At 34.5% G+C, this 27,372-nt stretch overlaps 3 protein-coding genes across 4 annotated transcripts in view; 2 read left to right on the forward strand and 1 right to left on the reverse strand.

Moving 5' to 3' along the window:
• The window catches only part of LOC134842178 (coiled-coil domain-containing protein 103-like), a 239,828-nt gene that overhangs the window by 2,794 nt on the left and 209,662 nt on the right, over positions 1-27,372 (forward strand). The gene's annotated exons all lie outside the window — the stretch shown is intronic.
• LOC134841385 (sodium/hydrogen exchanger 9B2-like) lies at positions 860-13,941 on the forward strand. The gene is made up of 5 exons (XM_063857334.1): positions 860-1,259; positions 9,073-9,294; positions 9,502-9,690; positions 11,162-11,720; positions 13,610-13,941. The coding sequence occupies exons 1-5, from the start codon at positions 929-931 to the stop codon at positions 13,830-13,832; spliced, it is 1,524 nt and encodes a 507-aa protein (XP_063713404.1). The 5' UTR covers positions 860-928; the 3' UTR covers positions 13,833-13,941.
• Positions 14,013-27,372, reverse strand: part of LOC134841386 (uncharacterized) — a 29,635-nt gene continuing 16,275 nt past the window's right edge. For both annotated transcript variants that reach the window (XM_063857336.1, XM_063857335.1), the window contains 4 exons: positions 26,240-26,506; positions 20,337-20,476; positions 18,807-19,040; positions 14,013-14,482 (listed from right to left, as the gene is read on the reverse strand). In XM_063857336.1, coding sequence (XP_063713406.1) covers positions 14,234-14,482; positions 18,807-19,040; positions 20,337-20,476; positions 26,240-26,474 — 858 coding nt within the window. In that variant the 5' untranslated portion in view covers positions 26,475-26,506 and the 3' untranslated portion in view covers positions 14,013-14,233. The remainder of the gene's footprint in view (positions 14,483-18,806; positions 19,041-20,336; positions 20,477-26,239; positions 26,507-27,372) is intronic.

Genomic DNA, 27,372 nt, shown 5'->3' on the forward strand with positions numbered 1-27,372 from the left:
TCTTACATTCCAAATTATAACATGCAAAATTTGAGCTCTTGTGCATTTTAAGGCTCCTGAGTTTTTACCGCTATCTCGCTCCTGTTAGCGAAGTGCAGCTTCGCCTCTGTGTAGGGGCGGATTTAGGGGGGAGCGGACGCACGCCGAACCCCCCCCCCTCTCCTTCGGGGATTCGACCTCCTTTGGTACTTTTTAAGAAATCCATTTTTTTCCTACCAACCCTTAAATTTTTTAAAGGCGCCTTGGGCGCCAATATATACCAATTTTGAGAGGGGAGTGCGCGCCGAAAAAACGCGATTTTTTTGGTCAAAATTTTCCAAAAAGTGCCTAAAAACGCTTTTTTGGACTGTTTTTTCAAAATTTTGCTTGCGGCGCAGAAAATTTGGCCAAAACGGACTAAACCGTGCTTAGGGAGAGCTCGAAAAATTAAAAAAAAAAGGCGACAAAATTTTTTGAAAATCAAACCCCCCCCCCCCCCCCTCCCGTCTCGAGAAAATCGTACATCCGCCTCTGCCTCCGTGTATCATTCACTGTCTTGTGAAGTAATGTTTTTTTCGCAAGTGTTGCAAAGTTCGGCTTTGTCTTTGTGTAATATATAATTTATAGTGCATTATTTGGAATTTAAATTGTTTTCAATAGTGATGTGCGTGCCTCATTAGCTTTTAGTATGAAATTGGGAAATAAAAGTTTTAAAATAGTTTTTGGTCCTCAGGAGCAAAAAGCAGTTAGAGAGCCGTCAGATTCTGAATATAGAAGTAAGAATAGGCATGCATTTCTCTAGCTGACTTAAATCTGCGTAATAGCGGATCCTGTAGAACATCTTAGACTTGCTGACCAATTTTTTGAGATGACTATATTACGCGAAGAACCTAACTACTAACCTCAAAACCAAGTGTAAAAAGAACATACGAACTTTTTCCGAGGTATTATGACGTCATCAGATGACAACGAAATGGAGCTTCAAAAGCCTCATTCTTCAGAACCTCCGATTGACAACAATTCTGAAACAAGTATTCATAGAGGTGAATTTTTACAGTCCGAATTGTGCCTGAAAGAACCACTATGGAATCTATGGTCATTTCTACTTCTTTCTGTGGCCACTTTTTGTGTTCTATGGTCTCTTACTGGGGACATGATGCTGCCATACAAAGATGCCGGATACCTGTTCACTATATTCTTGATTTATCTGGCTGCAGTTATTTTATCCAAACTTGCCATTTTACTGAAGATGCCAGGATTGGTGGGAATGCTGATTGCAGGTAAATTGCTGATGAAAATGTTCATTGCTGCTAGATCACGGGCAGTTACTATAGTAGGCCTTCAATTGAAAATTGTAATGCTGTAAGCTTTGCTACTGCTTCGCTGAACCCTCTTGAACATATATCGCTTCACCCTAATGTAGGCTTTCGTTAGAGAAGCTTTAAGTTGTGATTTCAGACTGCAAGATTTTTCTTGAAATGCTTGACTAGTGAGAAAAGTAGACGTGCGTGTCGAGTGACAAAATTTTCCTTGCAGCGACACAGTAGAATATGAATCATTTAATTAATTGGTGGTTTCAGATAATTTAATTAACGATGCATTTGATGGTTTCAGATAGAATTCGGCAATACCAGAAAAAGTCATACTTTTATCTCCTGCAGTATTGCTTTTTTTAGGTCGACCAAATTTAATTCTCTCCGATCTAGATAAATACAATAGTTTTACCAAATTTTCCACGTTGCAGCAGGCAAATCCTGAAAAAAAAATTTTTTTTTGGAAGGTTTTGACTGTTTTTTTTTGTTGGAAAATGCTTTTTTTGGGAATCTGCTGTTTGTGTTTTATATTTGAACAGTTTAGTGTGCGACTTTTTTCAAGTTTATGCTTTCTCCAAAGTTATGTGTTCAATGTTTGCAGAGCTCGGTGTGGTGCATACTGGCAAACAGGCAGAACAAATATGGAATGGCTTCATTAAATTGACAAAATTTCGCCTACTTTTTTAAAAATCGACTTAATTGATTTTCTTAGCTCTAGTTTAGACCAAAAAAAATCGTTGAGGGTACCGTAGAAAATTTTCAAGGTTTTTTAGCCAAAGTAGAGAAAGCTTGGATGGTCAAGTGGTCGAATTCCTTTCAAGCATTGACTTGACTGAAAAACATGAAACATATTTTAAAAGCTTGCGGTTTATATCATGAACCGAAAGCTATAGTAGCCAACCTTAAATGAAAAATGCTGTCTTCTAATGACCTTATCAGTATACCTTAGCTGTATTATCAATTTTTTCTATCAATATTTGTTTGCCATTTTTTTTCCAATGTTTTCAGAGTAATGAACGTAGTGAGGACTCTCATATATAGGTCTTGCTGATTTTTTGTTTGTTTCTTTTTCAGGTTGTTCACGCTCAATTTTGATTTTTTGCGGTTTGATTTTTCATTTGTTTTTCCCTCAGTGGATTTTCATTGTTAAAAGAAAAGCAAAATCCACTATCGAACAGCAAAAATGTAAAGGTCACGAAAAACGTGATCGACTTCTAATTTCGAAAATGGAAATTAATTATCAGATATCCCAGTGAAATAAAAGTTTAGCCTATTAATCCAATTTTCTCAAATTGGGTTAATTTTAACAAAAAAGCGTCCATCATAAATAGTTCTACAAATTCAAAGAGTTTTAAGGCCATCTATTTGGCTTCGAAATTCAAAAATTGAAGATTTTTGAAAAAACAAGTCAGTTTTTGTTTCAGTTTCATTGCGTCCATTACTCTTTTCCAACTCTGTCAGTTGGCTATTTTATTAGATTTTAGCTTAAAAGGATCCTGTCTAAACTTTTTTGGCCCTATTGTAGATAAAATTATGCTCAAACTAGATATAATTTACAATCGGTATAGATATATGGTTTTTGGTTGGATACCTATGCGTAGAAATTTAGTTTCAATTAAAACTACTGGCTTAGAACACAATGTGGCATTGTGGCGCTCCGGTAGTTATGGTGACCCGCAATTATATGATTGCTGGTTCAAATCGCCAATGCGTTCCGATTCGTAAGGCGAGCTCATGCAAATAAGTCATAGCTAGCTTAAAGGGCGCTGAATTTATGCGCTCATTTCAACCCAAGTAATCAACCTCCGGGTTAGGCCTCCTTTTGAATAAAATTCATTACCGTTTACGTTTCAATAATGGGTTCAGCTAATGTTTTGACAATATTCAAGTCTTGCAAGTATACGTTGTTTTTCTGATAACTAACACAGGTTTCTTACTGTTCGATAGCCTTTCGTCAGTTGATATCTCAACACTTTTTTTTCGAAAGCTCAATCGATTGAAATAATAATTGTGAATGATATTCGAATGGAATTTTTTTAAGGCAAATCAAAATGTCTTAATTCAGTTCATATATAATTCTGGCTTTTTCATTCGTTGCGTTTCCAATAAATATTTATATGTTTTCCTCTTTATTTTGATGGGAGAGTTGATTTTTCCCCATTTTTAAGCGTTTGACTTTGCGGTATCGAACTTTTTCCCGTTAAAAACTCTGCTAACAGGACTCATCTCAGAATCTCAGCATGCCTTTCCTCCTTTGGAAATCTTTTTGAGCTTGCTTGCATTTCAGATACCCGTTTAGTTCGATTTTTTTAAATGTTGGCTGTTTAATGTTGGCTGTCATTTTACAAGCTTTCTTTGTAAAGTTTGAGTTTTTTTTTAGTTTTTTTTGCTTGAGAGGTTCAGTTGGCTTGCAAGGTATCATTAATTTCTGATGGCTTATTCTAAACTTTTGCCCTTTGAAGGTTGAAAGGTGTTATAGGCGTGGTATTGCTCCAGAGAGGGGACAAAGTTTCAAAATAATTTATAGTTCAATTTTCTTATCAATAATTTTATCGGATCAACGGGCATCTGCTCAATCAGTGTTGGCTAAGTTAAAGCTTCGTGTTTAAGAGTAATGAACGTAGTTTTTCCAGGAAGAAGTCTTAAAATGTACATAAAAATCTCTAATAACTACAGATGTGCATTCATAGATATCGATGCATTTTATGAATGCACTTAGGTATATATGCACTTTTTGATTTCAATTGAAATTCATCAGTTGAATGTGACGTAAATAGCACTCTCTAAATTCGAAAGTGGAAATGGCGCGAAAAAACGTGAACGATTTCAAGTTTCGAAAGTTGAATTTAGTTCTTAGATTTCCAGCGGAATGAAAACTTTACCTGTTAATTCAGTTTTCACAAGTTGGGTTAATGTTTTCAAAAAAGTGGCAATCATATTTCGCTCTGCAAAGAGCTTAAAGGGCTTTTTTTTTCTTTGCAGTTCGAAAGTTGAGGTTTTTTCAACAAAGTTAGTGTTTTTATGTTTACTTGCGTTCGTTACTCTTTTCCAATCTTCGATTGGCTTTGTTTTTGATTCTAAGCTTACTCAAAACTGGCATAGATCTTGGGCACATTTTATCAAATTGAACTTAATTTCAAGCAAATTATGACAAACATCGAAAATAAAATCAAACTATCAAGAGTAATGAACGTAGTGATAACTCTTGTAAAGTTGTTGGTGTTTTATGTTTTTTTTACAGGAAAAAATCTTTAAGTTCGTTCACGCTCAATTTTGATTTTTCGCGATTTGGCTTTTAATTCACTTTATTTCCTTTGCTATAAAGTGAGAATTTATGAGGTTTGAAAAAGTATGAGTTTCCACGTGGCTTCTGTGTAGAAAACTATGAGAGGCTTTTGTCCTATTCCAATTTTTTTGTGAAAAAAAATAATGGTTGCTTTCAATGTATTCTTCTGTCTTTTTTGTTAAATTTACGAGAGCATTGTTTGATAATTGGGAGCTTTTCCCCCGTAAACAACTTATACAAATCTGTACGAAATACATGCAGTTACCTTCACTCGCTGGCTACTGACATGCTCAATTTTTGAAAACTCTAATAGAATTATCGAGCCGATTTTAGGTGGATAACAGTATTATACGTAAAAATTATAGAAAAACATAATGTTTTTATTATTCTTGTTTTTCGTCTTAATTTTCGACGGCCTAATTTCGTTTTTTTCCCGCAAATGCATTGATTTTGTCTGTTATGGTTTTTTTTCGGCTATTTTAGCTGTTTTTTACCAATAGTTTTTGTACAGTTTTTACTATAATTGAAAATTTCTTTGTAATTTGTAAATTTATCAACTCTGACTGAAAAAAATTTTTCTGTCGGTTTTTTTTCCGGTAAAACGGTTTCGGCTGATGCTTTTATGTCAGTCTGTTCACCTCATTTTGAGTAATTTGGAGCGAAAGTTATTTTCTTTGTTCTTTGTGTTTCAGGTGGGATAGGTTCACTTTCTCAACTGTTTATGACAACTTTTGTTTTAGGCTTGACGGGACTCAACCCAAGTTTTGTCGCCTTACTTGCCGTTCTATAAATATTCGAAAATTTTAAAGGCTGTTAATTGATATACTTTTTCTGAGTAAATTGTTTTCAAATATATTTCAGGTTGTTTGTTGTGTAAAAGTTTCAAAATTTAACCTCTCAAAATTTTTATGACAACTGTTTTCTTATGGTTTTGTTTTTGTATATGCTCGATGGGCGTCTATATTCGTGTTGCTGACTTAGTGGCCACTCGGTAAGTACTAAAAGCCTATGTTATGCTGGTGGTTGTGTTTTTTGGCTGTTTTTTGAAATTGAAAATTTCAGTTTTTCCAAAAAAAAATATTTTCCAAAAATGTTGTCTTTTTTTTAATTCGCAAGCTTGCAAAGCTGCGCTTGCGTTGTATCGCAAGTGATGCAGAACTCTGCTTCGTCTCTGTGTGAAAAATTTTTTCAATAATGTTTTTTTTTGTTCCACGCTGAGTTCGCAATTTTTGGATTATTATGAAATCTCTACTGTTGGCTGAAGTTTTGTCGTTTGTTTTTTCAGTTGGTGTAATATTTTCTTTTCAATTTTAATAATAATATTTAATTCAGTTGATGATTATTACAATACAATATGTATATTTACAATCATCAACAAGGATTGTCTAAAAAGCCTACGGCTTATCTAGTAGACAACCTTAAACTCAAATATCAATGACAATACAGCTGTTTATGAACTTCCTTATTATCAAGCAGATAATTATCAAAAACATCGTGTATAAAAATCTTGAGTTGATGTCTCTGCAAACTTGTCACATCTTCATTCAATAAACCAGATGCAGTTATATAATTATGAATAATGGTTCTTCTAACATTTATGGAATTTTGAAAACATTTCGTTCTTTGTATTTTACTATTAACTTTTCCAGAAGCAACTCTCCTAGTGAAGTACGCCACGTTATTAGTCGTGGTACTATCACAAACATTATTGTAGCAAATATCTTTAAACAGTTCGTAAACGTGAAGATCAAACACCGTTTCAATTTTATGCAGTCTGTACTTTTCAACTGTGCTCTCTCTATAATCAATTCTAAAAATAGCACGTATTATTCTCTTCTGTATTACTAAAATTTTATTTAGATCTGTTAAGCTTGCCTAGCCATAAACCAATACGCCATATTGAAGAACAGGTTTGATGTAGGATCTGTATATCAGTAGAAGCATTGGAATATTAAATAATTTTCTGGAACGATCTATTACTCCACACAGTTTAGACAATTTCTTAATAACATGTTCAATATGCATCTTGAAGTCTAACTTTGAATCAATGTAGATACCCAAATACTTCGTGCAATCAACCATTTTTATGCATTCACCTTTTATATCAAGACCAATTTCTCCATTTTTATTGCTAAAATTTAGCAGAACAGTTTTATCAGTATTCAGTGAAAGTTTATTGCAACATAAGTAATTGTAAACTATGTCAAATTCGGTTCTTAATTTCTTTCCAGAATTCTTACCAGAAGTCATAATGGATGTATCATCTGCAAAAAGTGTAGTATCTAAACTAGTGCTATCAGGTAAATCATTTATGTAAATCAAAAACAGAAGCGGACCTAGAACAGATCCTTGTGGAACTCCCGTTGAAACATTTTCAAGCGTTGATCTATTATTTCCAATTTCAACATACTGCTTTCTATTAGTCAAGTAGGCTCTAATCAAATTGTTACGTTTACCCCTGATTCCATAATGATCCAATTTTTGCATCAGAATTTTGTGATCAATCGTGTCAAAAGCTTTCTTGAGATCCAAAAACAAAGCAATTGCATCCGCTCTTTTATTAGTAGCATCTCTTACAAATTCGGTCAGCCTCGCAACAGCCTGAATCGTAGATCGCTTAGATCGAAAACCATATTGGTTCATGTTTAAAATAGAAAATTTCTCAAAAAAATTTATGAACCTCGAATGTATAAGTTTCTCAACGACTTTGCTCAGGCAAGACAACAGCGAAATTGGTCTGTAATTACCAGGATCTGTTTTATCTCCATCTTTGAACATAGGGACCACTTTGGCAATTTTCAGTAAGTCTGGGAAAACATCAAGGTGAATGCATTCGTTAAAAAAATCGGATATTAGTGGTGCAATTACCACTCCTAACTGCCTGATGATTTCATTGCAAATATCATCAGGTCCACATTAGAACTTACTTTTAAGGCTATTGATAACATCTAGAACTTCTCTGTGGTTAGTTTCAAACATTACCATTGATTGCACTTGTTTTGGCGATCTACATATCGGTACTGATGATTAAGGTATTTGCGATGCAATTTTCGACCCAATGTTACAGAAAAAAGTATTCAATTTATTCGCATCAATATGTGTCGTTGTGTTATTCCCGGTCTTTCCTATTCCTACATTTTTAAAAATTTTAAATAAATCTTTACTGTTAGTCACCTTTTCCACTTTTTTAGTATAAAAGTTCCGTTTCTCTAATCGCAGCAAGGCGTTTACTTTATTGCGAATGATTTTATAATTGACATGCGTTTCAGTCGACCAGCAGGCCTGTAGTTGGCGAAGAAGTCTATCTCGTTTAAAAATTAGTTTTCTAATTTCTGGAGTTATCCATTGTGATTTCACTTTTCGTTTTTTACCATATACTTTTAATGGAGCGAATACATCTAGGCAATCGATAATTGTTTTAATCAGAAACTCAACTTTTTCATCACATGTTCCTTCCGGTACATTTTTTAACAGGTAGTTCACATCTGCTAAAAACAATATTTTTTCGGTTGATTTTTTTAGAAAAGACAGATTACGAAAAGTCAAGTTATCATCTATGTTTGACACCACGTTAATATCGGCGAAGATAATATTGTGATCACTAATACCAGAAATTACATTATGAGTTGCAACAGGAAAATTTGAAATTATATGATCAATGCAAGTACTACTACGGTTAGTAACGCGCGTTGCTTCGTTGGCGTTATTTATAACAAAATTGTAACTTTTACTTAAATTTTTCAACCCTTTTGAGCAACTATTTTCAACCAGTGTATCAATATTAGAATCCCCAACGAACATTGTTTTTGAATTTACCATCGTTTCTAAGTTGCGTTCCAGAAAACTATAAAAGTGATCGATATTTATACAAGTGATCTATAAAAGTGATTTTCATTTTTATACATAGATAACATGCGCTTTTCTGGCTTCGAACTCAATTTCAGATGCTGTGGTGATGCCTGAAAGTGAGAGAGTAATCTTTTTGTGTACTTATTTGGAATTTTTAAAAGAGTTCTCTAAAAACAAACGATTTTCAATAAATTTCTGGTTGCATATCAACTGCCGTTTTATTATGTTTATCTGAAGTTCACTCATTTATTATCTTGATCATTGGAGTCTAAATAAATTGAGCTGAGTTTTCTTTTCTTTTCATTTTAGTAGCTATTTCTACATTTTTTTAGTAGCTATTTCTACATTTTTAGTCAGTTTTTGTTACTTTTGATTATTTTTTTGCGATCTAGAAAGGATTGACTGAGTTGTTGCAGTGTCTTCGTTCGAGTCTAATTTATATTTTCCAATTCTATTTTCAACTAGTTGATTATTTGTGCTTTTTTGAAGTCTACCTCCATATATGTTTGATTTCTTAGTGTTCCGCTTCGCCTTCTTTCTTTCATATTACTCAAGTTATGGCACATACGTTTATCTGAGGCTTAGCACATCATTATCGGACATTTGAAAATAGAAGTTTTAACTGATTCCTTGGCTCTTATTTAGGCATAGCTGTTCGACAATTGCCAATTCCCGCAATCGACAACAGCAGCGGCATCTCGAGTAGTCTGCGCAACAGCGCCTTCGCAATCATCCTGATCAGAGCCGGAATGAGTCTCGATCTCAAGTCCATATTTCGACTGAAGAAGACTGTGTTTCTTCTGACTTTCGTGCCTGGATGTACGGTTGAAGCTTCTGTGGTGGCTGTGATATCATACTTCATTCTAGGTTCTTGTTTCTTTGATTTAATTATCATACAATCTAGCATCAATGTAAGTAGTGTATTTAACTTTGACTAAACGGAGTTTCTTACTTTGATCATGTCCATAACCAATTATGATGAAGACAAAATATAATAGCGATTCGGCATCGAATCAATTAAAACTTGAACTTTTAATTAATGTTTGATGAATTTTGATGTTTTTTTTTGTCTAGACTTCCCTTTGATATGGGGTTTCATCCTGGGCTTCATCTTGGCAGCTGTTTCTCCTGCCGTAGTAGTTCCTTCACTAATTGCACTTCAGGAGAGAGGGCTTGGAGTAGAACAGGGCATTCCCTCTCTCATCATAGCGGCCGCCAGTCTGGATGACATATGTGCCATTCTGGGATTCTCACTTGCTTTCGGTCAGTTGAACGGTCTGAATCTTGCGGGTGGTTCTTTTAAATTACACAGAGGCGAAGCTGCACTTCGCAAGCACAATCCTGAAAAGGGCAAAAACTAGCTCTAAAAGGGTCAAAAAGTGATGAAAAAAAAGGTTAAACTAAAATTCTGATATGTGCCGGAATCGAACGCCCGACCTTGAGATTTAACGTCACAGATCCTAGCATCTGCACCACTGCCACTTCAGAAAGGCTGAACACTAGCGGCACAACTAAAGCTGGAGGTACCTCTTCGATAATGTTTTAAAAATGTATTGATGCGAAAGGTAAACGGGCAACGTTTATGTACGTTTTTTAAGGCGATAACTTTCATCGAAAAATTAAGGCGACAACTTTTCTGCCCAGGAGGTGCACAAAAGCTGTTTTTTCAACGTCAGATTTGGCAGGGTAATTTTTGAGAAAAGTTTCTGAGTTGGTATATTTCTATGGCCATAACTTCTTTTTCTTCGAAAAATTGGTCATAGCCGTTTGTGAAATGAGGGTCTCTAACACTTTTTTTTGCGATTGAATCTATAGTCTATGATTTGGCAAAGTACATTTAGAGAAAAGGAAGAATTTTTCAAAACACGGTCAAAATTTGGACGTTTTTCTATGGCCATAACTCTTTTTCTACAAAAATTAGGTCGTAGCAGATTATATGCATGGATAATTCCCATAACATGTTTTCTTGATTATTCCCTCAATCTACCAGATTATTTGGTAGGGTAGTTTTCGAGAAAATAAAAAGAAATCGAAAAAATACAGGTCAAAAATTCCCCCACTGAAATTTTCGAAGGTTGTAGAACATCGAGAAAAGTGAAAAGAATAGTGGATCATGCAGGCAGACAGCTGAGTATCCGGTCTTTCGATTGGTACCACTTTTGTGAAAATTCACATAGTTGTTCACGAGAAATAAAACAATTTCCCCAAAAAAATCCTGCGTCCCAAAAAAATTAAAAACCAAATTCAATGTTGATTTTCGACAAAAAAGTGGATACCGTTATAAGACAGTACGCTGCGATTATGTAATTAATGAACTGAATGATTTTATCTATTTTAAGGTCGTGTGGTTTTCCGTCTTTTGGCAGTTTTTTGATATTGGAGTTTGTCGCTATTCGAATCATCGGTGTTAAAGGACTTCGTGGTTGGGAACTTGATATTGTCTTTTTACCTAGCAATTACAGGTACAATAAAAAAAATCGCGCAGTTTCATATCAAATGGAAGCCATCTCGGGTGTGACTCGAACTGCGATAAAATTCCGACAAATGTTCTAGTTGTCGAGAAAAAGGGTCTGAATATTATTGCTTTTCAAACAAATTTAGAGCGGAGACTTAATGAATTCACGGTGTTGGCGATTGTTTCAATTAAGTTGTCCGTGATCACTATATTCTGTTGCGTTTTTAGTTTGCGCATCGTCAAGATGAAGGAAGCTTTGAAAATATTTTATATGCTTAGACATCTGCATGGCAACTGGGAACGCGACATCTTATATCATGCTCTTGGTCGAACTGATTGGCGGGGTCGCCCTAGGAGTGTTTCTGGGACTCCTCATTTATATCTTTCCTCCTCTCAAATCTCAAAATACTATCTCATCTAAGAAGTTTTTCATCACAATCCTTCTAATATGTGTAGTTTTTGTCCTCGGCGCTTCTCGTCTCGATGCGCGAGGTGCAGGACCTTTGTCGTGTTTGATCTTCGCTGTGATTGTCGGCCGAAAGAACCCAGCAGTCAGCGAAGTCATGGAGTCGTGGTTTAAACAGCTGTGGCAACTTTTGATGCCTTTTCTCTTCGGTCTGATTGGCTACGAAGTTGACCTTTTAGTCGTGATGAACATCCGGGCTCTGCTTTGTGTACTTGTGATTACAGTCGGACTCATATTTCGGGTTGCTGCCAGCTTTTTGTGTACTTTCGGGAGTAATTTGAACTGGCGTGAAATGTTGTTCGTGGCTGTCGCCTGGAGTCCAAAAGCCACAGTGCAGGCCGCAATTGGCTCAGTTCCTCTGGACTACATCAAGTGAGTTTTCAAAACTTAGATCTGCTGAAGTAATTTTCAAAAGAACATTGATATTTTTTGACCGCATATATTTCGCCCCAGCTTTGCCGGCTCAGTTGCAAGGTGTTTGTTTTCAAATTTAGTTTAAACCCTTATGTCGGTTTTGTTTTCCGAAAACTATTTTTGGCTGACTGTTTTTTAAAGGCGTCAATTGGTCAAAATTTTCCAAAAAGTATTCAAAAATGAGAATTTGGCCTGTGTTCGAAAGCTCGCTTGTGGCGCAGAACATTTTCCTAAAATTCTTGTATTTTGAAAAAGCTCATGACCAAATGCGCCCCCTCAAGAAAGTTCTATATCGGCGTTTGATAAGGGTTTTCAAAATATTTTTTACACAAGCCTCCTTGATTTTTTGAACTTAAGTTCTATTATTTTTACGATTAGCAAGCGTTATCGAATCTGAGCAGCTTTTTCCACAGAATTATTTAATCAATTACTCAACTGTAATTTCGTCGTGAGCATGTCTGTTTTTAAAATCCTTTCTGTTCGAAGTTTGTTTTTAATGCTGATTGAAGTGTCACCAACTCAGATTTGGTCTGTTACGTTTCAGTTTTTTTGCTTTATTTGATATAAGAGAGCTCATAATATATCGGCTTAGTCTTTTCATATTGCGTCGTTTGGAAGCGAAAAAAGTTGTCCTATGAGTGTGTCGGCTACTCAAGTGTTGTCGGCTTATTTACCGATGCGTAAACTCAGTGCCGATCCTAATTCATTTCTGGCAGGTAGCTTATTTGGCATGTTTTCCTTTTATGCAAATAGACGCGTATGAAATTTATGGTAGTCTTTTCCGACGTTTTCATCCCGTCTACTATCTTTTGATGCTATGAGTGTGTTGTATCTCCTGTGTTTACTAATAGTATGTACACTGTAAGTTTCGATTAACTTTATGTGAGCTATTTTAATATATTTTTTTCCGACCATTTTTTTCACTCCAGTCCTTATCCGAACGTCATTAATTTTTTTAAATCGCCCAATGTCGAGAAAAACCGGTTTGAAATTTTTCATTTATTGTCTAATTTCGAGCGACAACGATTGAATAACATTGGTCAGTTCGGCTCAGAAAACTTGATTTTACTAAAGAAAACTGTTATCGGTAAGTATCGATAATGCCTAATTTACTGAAGTAAAGTTAATTTTTGGAGTTTTTAAGCGCCATTTTGCGAATCAAAAATTCGAAATTTTCGGTAAAAGAAATTCTGTAATTTTCTATTTCTACAAGTTTTTTTTTATTTTTTCTACAAAAACCGTTTTCAATTGGCCTATTTTACTATGACTGTCGAATATGCTATTTTCTCAAAGTTATAGTTTTTCGTTCGCATCTTTTTTTTCATCAAACCACGCATCTTTTTTATCACACCACGTTATTCTGTGCTACTTGCTCTATAACCGGCCATCCTTGTTTATTATTGCAGCTAATTGCATACGTGAAAGTGAAAATTTTGCCTGACAATTAAATATATAATGGCGTAGGTTGGATTTCCCTCCTAATTTCCGCACCTCAAAGAAAGCTTGTAAAACCTCAATTGTGATAGCTTTATAAAGCCCTTCCAGCTTGAATAAAAGTGTCGAGAAAATTTTTTTGATTTTTCTCCGGTTTTCTCGGGTTAATTGACCTACCTAGTTATTGTGGACGCATTTTCCTGAGCCACCTGCGTAGCTACCGATCATTCCTGTAAATTTTAAGTCCCTTTTTCCAATTGGGTAGAATAATTGGAACTCGTGTTTTTATGTTCCGACTACGAACTAAAAATGAGGAAAAGCATCTTTAACTGTTACTTTTTTCTCGTAATTCTGAATTTTTATGCTAGCTACAGCATTGTCACACCTAAATTGTTGAGAATTTTCGTTTCCAGGTCTCACAACGTTAAGACGGAAAATTACGAGGCTTATGCGAGTGATGTTCTGACAACTGCTGTGCTGGCCATTCTGCTAACTGCACCTCTTGGGGCAATAGCTATACAGTTACTTGGTAGAAAACTACTTCGCACTGGTTTACAATCACAGCTGGACGAGAAAGTCGAAAGTGGTTCTCCTCAAACTGAAAATGAGAAGCAAATAAAACAATCTGAAACTTGAAATATTTTCATTAAATACACTCAATCAGATTTTTATTTCAATAGAGATAAGTTGTTTTGTTTAGTTTCCCATAACTCGGCTGATTTTGTGGTTCAACTATTTGTATGAACTTCTCATTATGATCCTTTAATGTCCTATATTTTGAGATTGATTGATAGCAAGGACTTTTTGAACAAAAAAAAAATGAATTATACTCGCGCAAGCAGAACAAAATTCATAATGATTATGTTGTCAAACTTCTGATATTGTGTTTTTATGTGCAATGAACGCATCTGAGTCGTTTGCAGAACGGATCGACGCATTTTTTGCCTTTTTTTTAAAGCTGACAGTCTCGAGAAGTAAATTTTTGTGGTGAAGATCTAAGTTCAATTCGTTGACGCGTTGTATTTTTTTGAGGATTTTCAGTGATAGCCACAGGAAAACAAAATTGACAGGATAGACCATGCCAGCATAACTGCATATATGTTCCGGGCAGTTTTTTCAGCTGCCGACTTGGTTTGGATTGATTGGGAGAACTTTTCCACCACCATAGCGAACTCGTCATCTTTGCCCAGTTCGTTGATGACCGTTTGGTAAACCTTGTTCACGTCGTTATCGCTGTATTCAATACCAATTGTAACATCGAGTGTGACCTGTACTTCGTAATCCGCCTGAAATTTTTTGAAATTATTTTAAAGATATCGTAGGAGAAAAGTTAAGGACTTGACTTGATTTCAGTTTTTGTTTTTTATTGAGAGTGATGAACGTTACGTAGTTACGTAGCGTTACAACTCTTATATAGGTATTGGTAATTTGTTTTCATTTTCAGGAAAGTCTTATAACTACTGATGTGCATTCATAGATATTGATGCATCTTTTGAATGCACTTAGGTATATATGCCCTTTTTGAGTTCAATTGAAGTTCATCTGCTCAGAGTTTCGAAAATAACACTCCCCAAAAACTAACGTGGAAATGGCGCAAAAAAACGTGATTTTTTGGCTAATTTTTAGATTCGAAAGTTGATGTTAATTTTTAGATTTCCCAGCGGAATTAAATCCTTAGCTATTGGTCCATTTTTCTCGAATTGGATTAATATTATAAAAAAACACCAATATTAAATTGTTTTTGAAATTCAAAGAGCTTTGAGGGTGTATATGTATTTTTGAAAGTCTCAAATCGAAGTTTTTTCAAGAAACAAGTCAGTTTTGGCTTTGTTTTTTAAGTTCAAGACTGTATTCAAATGATATTCAATTTGACTTTGATTTGATTTTTGAAACTCTTTATTTAAATTTTCATCGACATGCGATCATTGACAGAAACTGAATTTACTTCTTAAAATGTTAAATATAAAACCATATTGGCAGAAAACCCTAATCAAAAGTTTATCAATACATCCCACATGAAGCTAACTCATTTTGGCACAGGGCCAGAACTCGTTCGATGGCTGGAATAAACAACAAAAAAAGCAATAGGTTGTTTTGCAATTAGCACAGATTTTTGCGACGCATTAGTTAATGCGAAATTTTAAAAACAATTAAACTAATTCAAGTGTTTTCTTGTCGTAACCTAGATTATTGTAAATGTCAATGAAACTAATGCGTTTCTTCAGGAGAGAGGTCTAAAAATTATAAGCACTCAAATCTGTTTTTTTTTTTACAGTTCGACATTTAATTTCTTCTTAGGTTCACATCAGTTTCATTTGCTAAATGTCAGGCAAATCACGCTCTCCAGTACATAAAATGCATATGGCTGAAAATGAATTGAAATAATTTAGTTCTATAAATCGGTGTTAATTTTCAGAAATCTCCGAAGATTAAAAAATTTATAAATCCAGTTCTCAGAAAAGGTTAGTCCAGTCTTAAAAGAAGTTTCAATCATTAAAGAAAATTTGGAAAAAAAATTGAAACTTAAATTTTTTTGTTTTGTCTGTTTTCCGTGCTTTCTGCTTATAAAACTTCTGTTCCGACCAAGTTTGAGGAAAAAACTGTGGTATAAGAAAGCTCGTACGTGTCGAAATTAAAGCAGCAGAATGATAAAACTGCTCGTATCAATGTGAAACCCTGTGCCTTTTTCTCAGTGCCTTTTGAGGTATATGAAGTATTGTTGAGAAATGATGAAGATAGAAAATATATAAATAAATAGAAACATTTTCGAAATTTTTTTTTCAGGTTTTTTGAGAAAAATTCCCGACACGCTGTGTTAAGAACCAACTGATATCTTTCGCATGTAGCAAAATATTAATTAGACTCAGTTTCATGCCTCCGTTCAATTTGGAACGGTTTCTAAAATGGATTAACTGACCGCTTACGCTTTGATAACCCGAAGTATATTGCGCTTTAATTGTTCCAAATTGGCCTAGCTGGCAACCTGGAACCCCCATAACATTGCGAAAAATGATCACAATTGAAATTTCTTTCTAAATTTGAGCTCAAGGCAACACTTTATGAAAAAATTCCGTCAAAAAGTCAATAAGTCGAAGTTTGTCTGGATAAAAAAACCACCCCGAGCACACCTAGTTGTGTCGTTTTGGACCATTTACACAGAAGTCGGGTATTTTTTAGAGCTTGTTTGACAACTTGTGGTTTCTTGCAGAAATATTTATGTAAATCACGAATTGTTATTGGCTGCTTTTTGTTCAATAAATATATTTAAACAAGAAAAAACAGCTTGAGCGTGTTTGTTTTTTGAAGTTTCAAAAAGCTCAGTGAAGACACTTATGAAAGCCGTAAAATATTTTTTCCCAGTAAAAATCATCCATTTTCTATACGCCTGAAAATGATTGTTGCGAAGAGCTTATGAATTTTTGATTTCAGTTCGTTTCTTTTGTTAAAAAGAAGACAAACCCCAAAACCAAACACTTAGTTTGCCAAATTTTAAGAAAAATTGATTGAATTTTTATTTCGGAATACGAATTTTTTTCAGGTTTCCCAGCCGAAAATTTATTGGCTCAACTTTTTTAATATGTTTTTTTTTCAAATTAAAAAAGTGTCCATCAAAAATATTGTTAATCAGCAGTAGTTTCTGGCCACTTTTCAATTAAAAAATTACTGCAATCAGTAAATGCTTATGTGGGTCATCAACAATTGTCATCTTTTTGTTTTTCAGTAAAAAAGGCAAAGTTTTGTTCACGCTAAGTTTGGATTTGTTGCGGTTTGGTAACGATTTTTTTAAATTCAATTCTTTCCCTTTGTTCAATGAAAAATTTTTCTTAATATTTGATGGGCTTTAAGGCATACTTTGATCAACCTTAAATTTTCCTTCCCCAAATCGATCTACCGTAGAATATTTTTTCCAAGCATGTATTAAATCTGAAGTTTAAGTCATCTCAACAGAAAACATTCATCTCAAACAAGCGCGCAGATTAAACCACCTGCGCGAACCCCTGTTTGCGGAACCCCTGTTTTGTACTGTTAATAATCTAAACAATAATCATATTTTTGCATCGAAACCTTGCACATATTTGTTTTAATTTGCAGATATATTTCAATCTAGATCTCTTTCTTTAGATATTCTACTGATAGCCGTTATTGTTCCGACTGTTGAAGAAAACGCAATAACTATGATTGGGGTGGTTTTTTTCATTTTTCAGACAGTGATCGGCGATCTAAATAATAGTTTTTTTTAAAAGAAACTTTTGTACAATTTTGAAAATATTGACTCTTTGAAGTCAAATATCAAAAGAAAGCCGACCTTTGATCAGTTTTTGCAAAATATGGGAGTTTGAAAATTTGGCCATGCTCTGGAAAAAATTATGCGCGCTTTGAAGATTCTTTTCACTAGACAAATTATTTGTTATTCGGCTTAACAAAATCGTTCCAAATTGAATTGAGGCTAGGTGATCGGTCGTATCAATTTTTTCCGACTCAATCTTCTACAATTGATTTTTGATATTGTACTTTTTCAAAATTTTCTTTTGCAAAGGATATTACAGTTTTTTAAATGAACACCGGTTATCAAAGTCGTGAAAACCTTAGTTTTAATGCAAAAACAAAAAAAAGATTTTCAAGCTTTAAGAAAAAAATTGCAACAAAATTTTTGATGTTATGTTTAGTTGATATTTTTGAAAAGTTAATTATGATCATTATGCCAAGCTATTTTCTTTTATTTTTCTTCTCAACGCACTTTCACTTCCAATTGATTCTTTCCATTTTTGGCTGACCAAAATTGTTTTTTCTAAATGCCTCAATATAACCAAATTTGAAGGAAGAGCGCGCGCCAAAAAAAACAATATTTTTAGGTCAAATTTAAAGCTTAATTTTTTTTTTCAAAATTTGCCTGCGGCGCAGAAAACTATTAACAAAATAGGTCCTCCGTGTTTTGTTTTCGGAGAGCTCTGAAAATCAAATTGATCGAAAGCGGAAATTTTTTTTTTGAAAAGCCGATCTGAGTCTATGAAGATTGCTTATGAAGATTGCTTATGAAGATTGCTATCCGTTATAAAGATTGCTTAATGTAATTGTGGCCATTCTACTTAACAAAAACTATATTTTTTCTTTTTCATCGTCACAAAAATTTCCCCAGTTCGATTTATCTTTCGTTTTATTTTAGTTTATTTTCTAATACTTTAAAAAACTTTAAAAATACTTAAAAAACTCAAAAAAGCGGATTGAAGAAAAAAAATAAACCTCTTGCCGTTTGAAGACGACGAAAAACTTGGTGCTTAATTTTATTTTTTTTGTTGCTATCATTTTACGTTGCTTGAGCTTATTTCTTTTTTTGCGTCGCTTTTTCTGCACTATGCTTTACCTGCGTTACACTTTTTTTTACAATTTCGGCAGCGGTTAGCGATTCGTATTAAAGCTAAGCTTCATGAAAAAAGCAGTAATTGCTAAACCATGGGAAACGCTATCATAAAAAATTAAATAGAGGTTGACTCCGTCGCCCGAACGTATGAGCTTTCTTTGATATACATACATGTGCACCTGAAATCGCTCGAAAAAACGATTCGTCATCACGAACAACGGAAAGTTATTGTAACAAAAATTAATTAATACTTCTTCCCCAGTTGATCGCTTCAATCTTTTGTTTCCCTCTTTTTTGTCATCGCCTGCAGCTAACACTTCTGGAGAAGAACACCCCCACACCCCCACCATTTTAGACATCACCTTCTCACAAAATGCTTGGAAGACAGTCATTAGTTTCTGCACGACCGCTGAACTGTCATTTTCAATGTCTTCGATGTTGTATTTTCCGATGCCGAACACAAACGCCTTTTTTCCGTTTTCAGGCTGCAGAGACAATTGTTTTCTGGAGTATTTTAAATGAAATTTTCTATTTCAACGCTCGTTTTTGGATTTATATCATCGCCTCAACTACTCATGTCCCCTTTTATAACATTAGTTAGCGCAAATTCGAATGGTTTCAAAATGTTATAATCTAAATATTATATAATTCTATTTAATTAAAGCTCTCCCGAAAGAGAGCGAGTGGATGCGCTATTACTTTGTTGGCCCAACATGTTATTAGCAGTTAGCAGTTAATATAATAATTAGAATATAACATTTTGAAACCATCCGAACTTGCACTACTAACCTGTTGGGCCAACAAAAAAAGTAATAGCGCATCCACTCGCTCTCTTTCGGAGCATTCACGATTCCGACCACTGCAAAAACAACACATGTGCGTAGAATTACCAAAACGCAATTTTAAGCCAATGCCATGGCAAGATCCCACCAGGTTTGAACAGGAAAAATTATGAAGACCGATCATAATCATAACTTGTAACCTCGAATTAATGCGATCGAGATAACTCGCTTCAGTTTTCGCACATATGGGGCAGGTGATCTTCTGGCTTAAAACAATGGCGTCTTCTAATGCCGCAAAACTTAGCATGGTTAATGATTGCTATTAAATCAAAGGATGTTAGTGACGCTGAACTTAATTTTAATCATCTAAAATGGCCTGAAAAGGTAAGTTTTTAAGCGCTTTGTCATTGAAATTTTTTTGGCATTTGTCCGAGCTCAAGAAATCTTGAAAAATGTGGAATTACTACAACGTCTACAAGTTATGAGCTGTGTAGGTGCCCGGGTTGAGGTTTGCGATTTACGTTTTGCTCGAGGCGAATCGAACACATGTCAGAGTTCGACTGAAAATCCATAGTCGAGAAGGCCCCATGGTCGAGTGCGATTGAAAAAACTCATCGGTCGAACATGGTCGAAACGTTTTCCTCGGTCGAATTTGGTCGAAATGTTCTTCCTCGATCGAACTTGGTCGAAACATAGACAACTTCTCTTGAATCGGTTGAAACATACCATTTTTTGGTCGAGCCGTTCGAAACATAAATCGCAAACGTCGACGCGGGGTATCCATGAATCGCATGTTTTTTAGCTTCTTTTGCTACAAGCTAATCATACTAGGAAAGAAAAGCGCGGAACAGTCAAATTCTGAAAAGCGCCCTAAAACTTCTGAAAAAATTTAAAAAACATATCTGTGAAATTTTTGTGGGAGAACTTTAAATAAATATGGCTGATCAATTTTGATAATTTCTCTACTTTACACTTCCCGCCAGAAAACAATCATAATGCCATGGCGTTGCAGTTGTTTTTGTCGTCGCACATGCTGACATAGACTGACACGGAATCCACCTGGTCACTTTTCATACTTGACTCATTGATCCAGCTCTTTATTTTATCTGCCGTCAACGTAGTTTCCATGGCACTCAGAACTCAAACAATAAAGCTGCTAGAATTTTCATGTAACATTAACCTGCACTATTGAACAGAACAGAAGGTTGATTTTAAAAACGCAGCGTTTAAAACCTAACTTCAAAACAAAAACAAAACTAATGATAACAAAAAATATATGTTTTTGATAACCTTCCTCTCAAACATTGTCAACGCAAAATGATTAATTTCGTTGCTATTAGCGCATTATTAATATCAATTACATGATTTCGATTCAATTTTAACCATTTTTGAGTCGGATTAAATAGACGGATGCGCCGTGTTTATAATGAGAAATTTAAAATATGGTGGGCAAAATGGCGGAGTTGGAATCTTTCACATCTCATAACTTGCTAAAATTTTAGCAAGCAAATATTTTTTCAGTATTTTACTTAGAGCGCCGATTTTGTTCAAATTACTTGCCAATTCATTTCTTTTTTGCCAAAATTTGGCGCGTGTCGGCGAAACTTTGCACTTTTTTTTCAAAATTTGGAACAAAATAAATCCGAAGTCTAGTAAAAACGCTCGGCTAAAAATAGCGTTTGAAAAAATCTAAGCTGACAATTTAAATGTCCGAAACTTAGGCTGAACGTTTGTTTGATCGAAATCTTTAATCTAAGTAATCGCTATCTTTAAGTAAAAGAACTTTTTTGAATCCTTGGAACTCTTTTTTTTAGTCAAAAAATAAATGTCCGCAAATTATCGTATTCCTTCGATTGGCATTCAAGGAGTGTTTGTAAATTTAAATATAAAAAATCAGCACTCTCAATTAAACCTCTTGAAATATCGAGTTATTTATCATACAGAAACTATTTCAATTGTAATTTGATCGGCTCTTAAAAGGTTACGCACTATCAAAAGCTGTTTTTTTGCACTTGTTTTCCCTATTTTGAGTGACGTTTCTTAATTTTTTTATTATATTTGTAATGAAATGAAACTGCATGCTAAGGCAGATTGCCAACTCTGGATAATTACATACATTTAATTTCTTTGATATCAATGGGCCACGGTGAAGTTTTCGTAGTATAAGAATGTACACAGTAAAAGTCAACACAGACGTTCACAATTTGAATAACAATTTTTAAAAAATGTTAAGTGGGTTTCTGCACCAATATTAACTAAATTGATTCAACAATGTTTTGAAATGGCATTTTTCCTGGTAGCCTTTATTTGACCAAATTCACTCCAATAAAAAAAATAGTAATCAGGCAGTTCCCTCAAATTTTCGTCCAAAAGCTTTACCGCCATCGATAGGCAAGCTCCTTAAACAATTCATACACAACCGCTGATTTCATAATTAAATAAAGTTGTTTTAATCAACATAAATTAGTTCAATGTTTGGTCATGTCGAGGAACCGTTGGTGCAATTGTTTGACTTATCGGAGTTAAAAGTCGCAATTCACTACACTTAATTCTGGCGGTAGATCACTTAATTCTGTCGAAAATGCAATTCGCATGAACCAAAAGGTTCAATTGGTCAAATAATAAGATTTTATTTGAGTAATAGGAAGTAAAAAGTAAACAACTAATCGTGCAAACTCAAAACTATGGAAAGTCTGATTTGGTGTTTTTCCAAGAGAAACTGTGGATCAACTGCTTTTCATATATTTTTTTATGGAAATCAACTCAAACCAGGCAAACACACAATCTATACTAAATACACTCGACCGTGTAATTAGAAAATGTACACTGGGAAGTCCGTGCATGCTGAACACCATGCTGCTTTGAACAAAACAGCAGCATTATGAAACCAAAACAAGGACATTAAGCGAAAATAAAAAGAAAACATTATTTTTTTTGGAAATTCAACCAAAAAAAATAACATCCCAGAAAATTTTAACCTAAAGGATCAGCCAAATGAGCGATTTTTAGGAGTTCACATAACTACTGAGCCTCAATTAACACGTTGGTTCTGTTGGTTAAACATCCCGAAATACAGCAGCCCAGCTAGAAGACGGCCAAGAGGAGTATAAAAAACTCAACTGAGTCCATTGTTGCTAGTCTGTGAAAAATTTTAAGCATCATTGTCATTATCGTAAGCTTTCATCCTAATTTTCTGGAAAAATTGAAAAATTTTTCCATGAAAATTTTTCTGGAAAACCTGAAAAAACTTTTAGGTTTTTTAAAGATTTTTATATCTTGGATAAGCAAGAACTTTTGAGAAGTTTTTTCTATTAGTTAAATGAGGCTCTTCTTTTTTGTATTTTTTTCCACGAAAATTTTTTTTGTTCTTGGGCGAAAACCCTAACAAATAAAATCAAAGTATTTACATAACTTGATTTCAAATTTAGATAATATTTTTCTCACTGTGTATCACATTGTATCATAAACTAACTGATAAATTTCTGCTCTGAGACCTTTGTGAACGGACTTGTATGTTCAATGGTGCTCTCCTAGGAATTAAAATTGTTGACATGATTGGTAAATTTATCTATATCACACAATAGAAATGCAAACAAACTATTATGATTAATAAGATCAGTGGTTCTTCAATTAGTAAAACGCTTCACTTAGTCGTAATAGCATGCCGTCGTAATAACTTGAAATTTTACAGGCGGGGGTTTTGTGTCTTTTTGTAATTAAGCTAAAAGCTAACTAATGATATAATCTTTGTTAAACAAAAAATTAATAAGCCCAAAACTAACTTGTACCTCAATTTCGGTGCCTCAAAAATTTTTAGTGAAATAGATTACGAGTGTCTTGAAGGAAAATGAAAGCGAAATAGACTGCAATAGAAAATACATAACAGGGGATTCCAATAGAAATTGAAAACTATTGATTTCAAATTTTTTAGCAACGCCATAAGAAACAGTTTAACCAACCATTTTTTGTAAAATTTCGATTCCAAACACTTTTTTTTTGCAAATTGTTAACTCACTTTTTAACGAATTCTGTATGACAACAAGTTCAGCCAAAGTTTTCATTCCTTCAAAAGCAAAGTTTAATTTTAAATGTTTTATCAGAATAAACATTCCAATGGATGTTTTCTTAAGAAACTTACCAATATAAACAACTCATGCAATTTTGATGGACTTTGACTCATGTTTTTTTTCAATTGACAGATATTAATTCTACATCAGCTTTGTTCAGTTTTTTCGAACTGTTAAAAACAATTTCCATTTACTTAACATTTTTTGTGCTCTTATTCTCTCTAACACCCCGCAGAGAAAGTCAAACCTTTCCGTTCTACAGAATACTAAGAGTTGAGATAATGAAATGGGTAAAAAAAATACCTTCTCATAGAGAAAACTTTGTTCTGATACACCGTTTATACGCTTCAATTTTAGTAGGATAGATCGAAACACTTCTTTGTGTTATCATTTGTGTTAAATTTTGCCCAAAGTAAGCATGAATGAAGGGATGATCAAGGCTGTTTCAACGAAAAAGTCATAATTTTTCTCCAACGCTGATTCAAGCTCTGATGAATGACATGTGATCGATCCATGATCAGATCTGAGACACATCAACGAATCAGCGCTATAAGTTACTATACAAATGACTCTGATTCATCTCTAGTCAGGACTGATTTTGCAAGTATACAACAGCAGATAAAAAATAAAAGCACCCTATAATTAGGAATTGATGTATCTACACTAAATGGAACCCTATAAATAATTAGAACTAATTTGGTTGGCAATCCCAAGATTTCCGGATCGATGCCCATACGCAGTCAACTATCCTAAAATTGGTCTGCATAACAAAAACCACCCCGGGCATATATATTCTTCACTTTCTTCGAAAGTCGCAACAAAAACTATTAAGTCAAGTACGAAACTACATTGAACATTGAGTATTATTCAAACTGATTTGTCACCTATTTTCAAAAATGTGGTTTAAATATTGGAACTTTCTAAACGTTTTTCTCCACATCGAGAAATTTGTTTTGAAACTTTTGTAAATCCAAATCAAGGCTTCAAGTGATTTAATATCATACTACATTTGACCCACAAGTTTTCCTTAAATTATTCAACACTGGGAAGAAAACGTGGACCCCACACCATAGTTTCTTCCCTTCCCTTTGTGAAATTGTCAATGCAAAAACTTTTGAAGCAACAGGTTTAAGTTGAACAACCAATTTTAAATGATTTTTAAGTTTTGGTGGAACAGCAACTTTTATTGGGAGTTTTTAAAGATTTAAAGATTTTTGGTGAAACAGTAAGTACAATAGGGAGTTTATAGATTTTTAAATTTTCAGACGGAAAAATTAATACTGAAAACGGGTGCAAAAAAGCAGTTTTCTTACTGTTTCTTATTATTGCTAGAAGTTATCAATATCAAAATGTAAATTGGCAAACACGTTCGGGTTTTCTAGTTTTCAGTTTTTGTTTCTTTTTGCTTCCGAAACTTGCTATAAAGCCATCAGATAATTCATTCAGATCCTAACTACCAAATGTGTTAAGAAGAATGAAAAAACACCGTTTGTGTTAGATTCCGTTTCAATGCTTGGATTGTCAAAAACCCCTAACTGGATTGCCGAAAAAAAAGTTGGCCTTCAATTAACAAATTTTGACCGAAACGTTTTAGACTGATTTTTTATTCTGTGAAATTATGGGGATTTGAACATTTCCGACTAAATCAACATTATAGGTTTGCACGCAATAACTTAACCATGTCTTCCAAGGTACTCAGAAGCAGAGGTTTACTGTAGTTATCCATTGATTGAACAGCATGCAAAAGAGGCGACTGAAAGTGATGCAGCCTTGAAACCAGAGTACCAATGTAATTGGAGTTCCTTATAGAGGCGATTTGTGGAAGCGGCAGGCAGGCGTCAAAACCACTTGCCAATTGATCTGAACCTTATGTTCAAGGCGAGGAACATCAGCCCAAAAGTGTGGTAGAAAACGCGCAAGAAAATGTATTCAAGACAGCAAACATCAGAGAAAGCAGCAGCTGAGAGACATGTGTGATGTGAGTGTTGAAAAAAGATGCACGATGCCCAAACACTTAAACGAACGTCTAAGGCGATGAACTACTCAGGCTTAAAAATCATTCCAAATTGAATTGAGGCTATAGCTAATTGATCCAAATATTGCGTTGATAAGCTCAAAATGTTTCATTTTTTGGTCAAGGCAGCTTTGCGTGGGGGGGGGGGGGGGGGGTTTGTTGAGAGCGGGTGAAGTTTTTTTATCGAAATTTTTTTCAAAGGTTTTTTTTCATCAAAAGTAACCTTATAAGCGTCGAAGTAAACATAAAGAAAGGCCTTTAAATGGTAACTTCCCAAATGGCATAATTCCCAAATGGCATAAAGATGGAAACTTTTCCCAAATGGCATAAATTTCAAGTTTTCATTGTAATTTAAACATTTTCTATCTATTTCTAATTCTAACATTTTTTCAGGAACAAAAGCATGTGAACAAGATACAAGATTTGGAATTAATTGCTTCCAAACAAATTTACGCAACAAATTGTCAAAAAAGTTGACCACAAGAAGCTTATTAATAACCGCAAGCTTATGATTCTTGCTTTTGATGGAAAAAAATTCTACAACTTTTTGAAGATAAAATGTCAATCAACATTTGCATTGACAATTTGACTTTTTTCCCACATTTTTCACGACAAATTGATCTCGATTTTTTCAATGCAACAGTTGCATGTAATTTATGCCATTTGGGAAATTTTTCATTTTTATGCCATTTGGGAATTATGCCATTTGAGACGTAATCCTTTAAATGAATTGACCAGGGTGGAATTTTTACCGCCATCTTTTAATGAAACTTATGTACCCAGTGATAAATCTTTTGCGCTTTCAGAATGGGTTGACTTACTAGCTGGGAGCTGATCTGATGGTATTGCGCCCATCTGCAAAAAATGTTCCTTAGCCATCAGTATAACACATGAAAGAGTAACGTTTTTGATCTCGCCCGTGTTGGAGAATGTGCTCAGAGCCATGGAGAGGCAACCACTTGATAGAGTTCCAGTGGTGTCAGGGTCCTCATCTTTTTCAGTTGGACACCCGGGAATTGCCGACTTTTCATCTGGATAGTCAGGGGCTCTGCCCATTCCACTGAATTCACTGTTACTGGTAACAAACTCTGAAAATTTTCATCATCTTTCATTGGTTTTATAACTTCAAACCTTTTGGAAACGTTGCGACTGCTAAGTTTATTGAGAGCCTATAAAGTTTATGCGATGAGCTAAATAACTTCACTGTAGCGTTCTCAAAATGCATGAGTTTGTTTTTGTACATTATGTTCTGTTTTTCATGGTTGTCAAAAAATAAATCTAAGCTGTGTTGTAAAGAAATCAAAGTTCTGAAGTGGAACGATATTTGCCCATCTAATTCTCCCCGGGTAAAATTCAGTGTCACAGAAAATGGAATTACTGGATGCGTGACCAGTCATTTCCGCCCCAGTCATCTTCGCCTCAAAAGCAGTCATTTCCGAACTGACTTCTTTTGGGGCGGAGTTAACTGGAGTGGAAGTGACTGGAGCGGAAGTGACTGGGGCGGAAGTGACTGGGGCGGAAATGACTGAGAGCGGCCGGACATTTTGGTAAGCTTTTCTGCTGCTCAATGTTGTTAGTGCTCCTTAAAATATTCGCAACACAACTTTGACACTATTTTTTTCCTAATGTATTATTGTTTCGCAAAAAAAAAATCAATAAAACAAGGTTTAGATTTCAAGCAATAATTAAAAAATTTTCTGCTGCTTATACAGTGTTAATTAAATTACTGGAAAAATTTAAGAAAATCTGATGTTTTAACATTTTCTTTTCAAAACCAGTTCAGTTGAATTTAGACGAAAAATGATTCAGACAAAATAAGATTAGTCTTTTGCTAAAACCAAAAAGTTTTTATTTGTGCAATTTGGTATGGAGATCACTGAGTCTTGAGAGGCAATTTGGTCTCGGGAGGCTCACTGAGTAACATAACATAGTGACGCCTACCTCACCTTTACCC

The sequence above is a fragment of the Symsagittifera roscoffensis genome, chromosome 3 (assembly GCF_963678635.1).
Source record: "Symsagittifera roscoffensis chromosome 3, txSymRosc1.1, whole genome shotgun sequence".
NCBI lineage: Eukaryota > Metazoa > Xenacoelomorpha > Acoela > Convolutidae > Symsagittifera > Symsagittifera roscoffensis.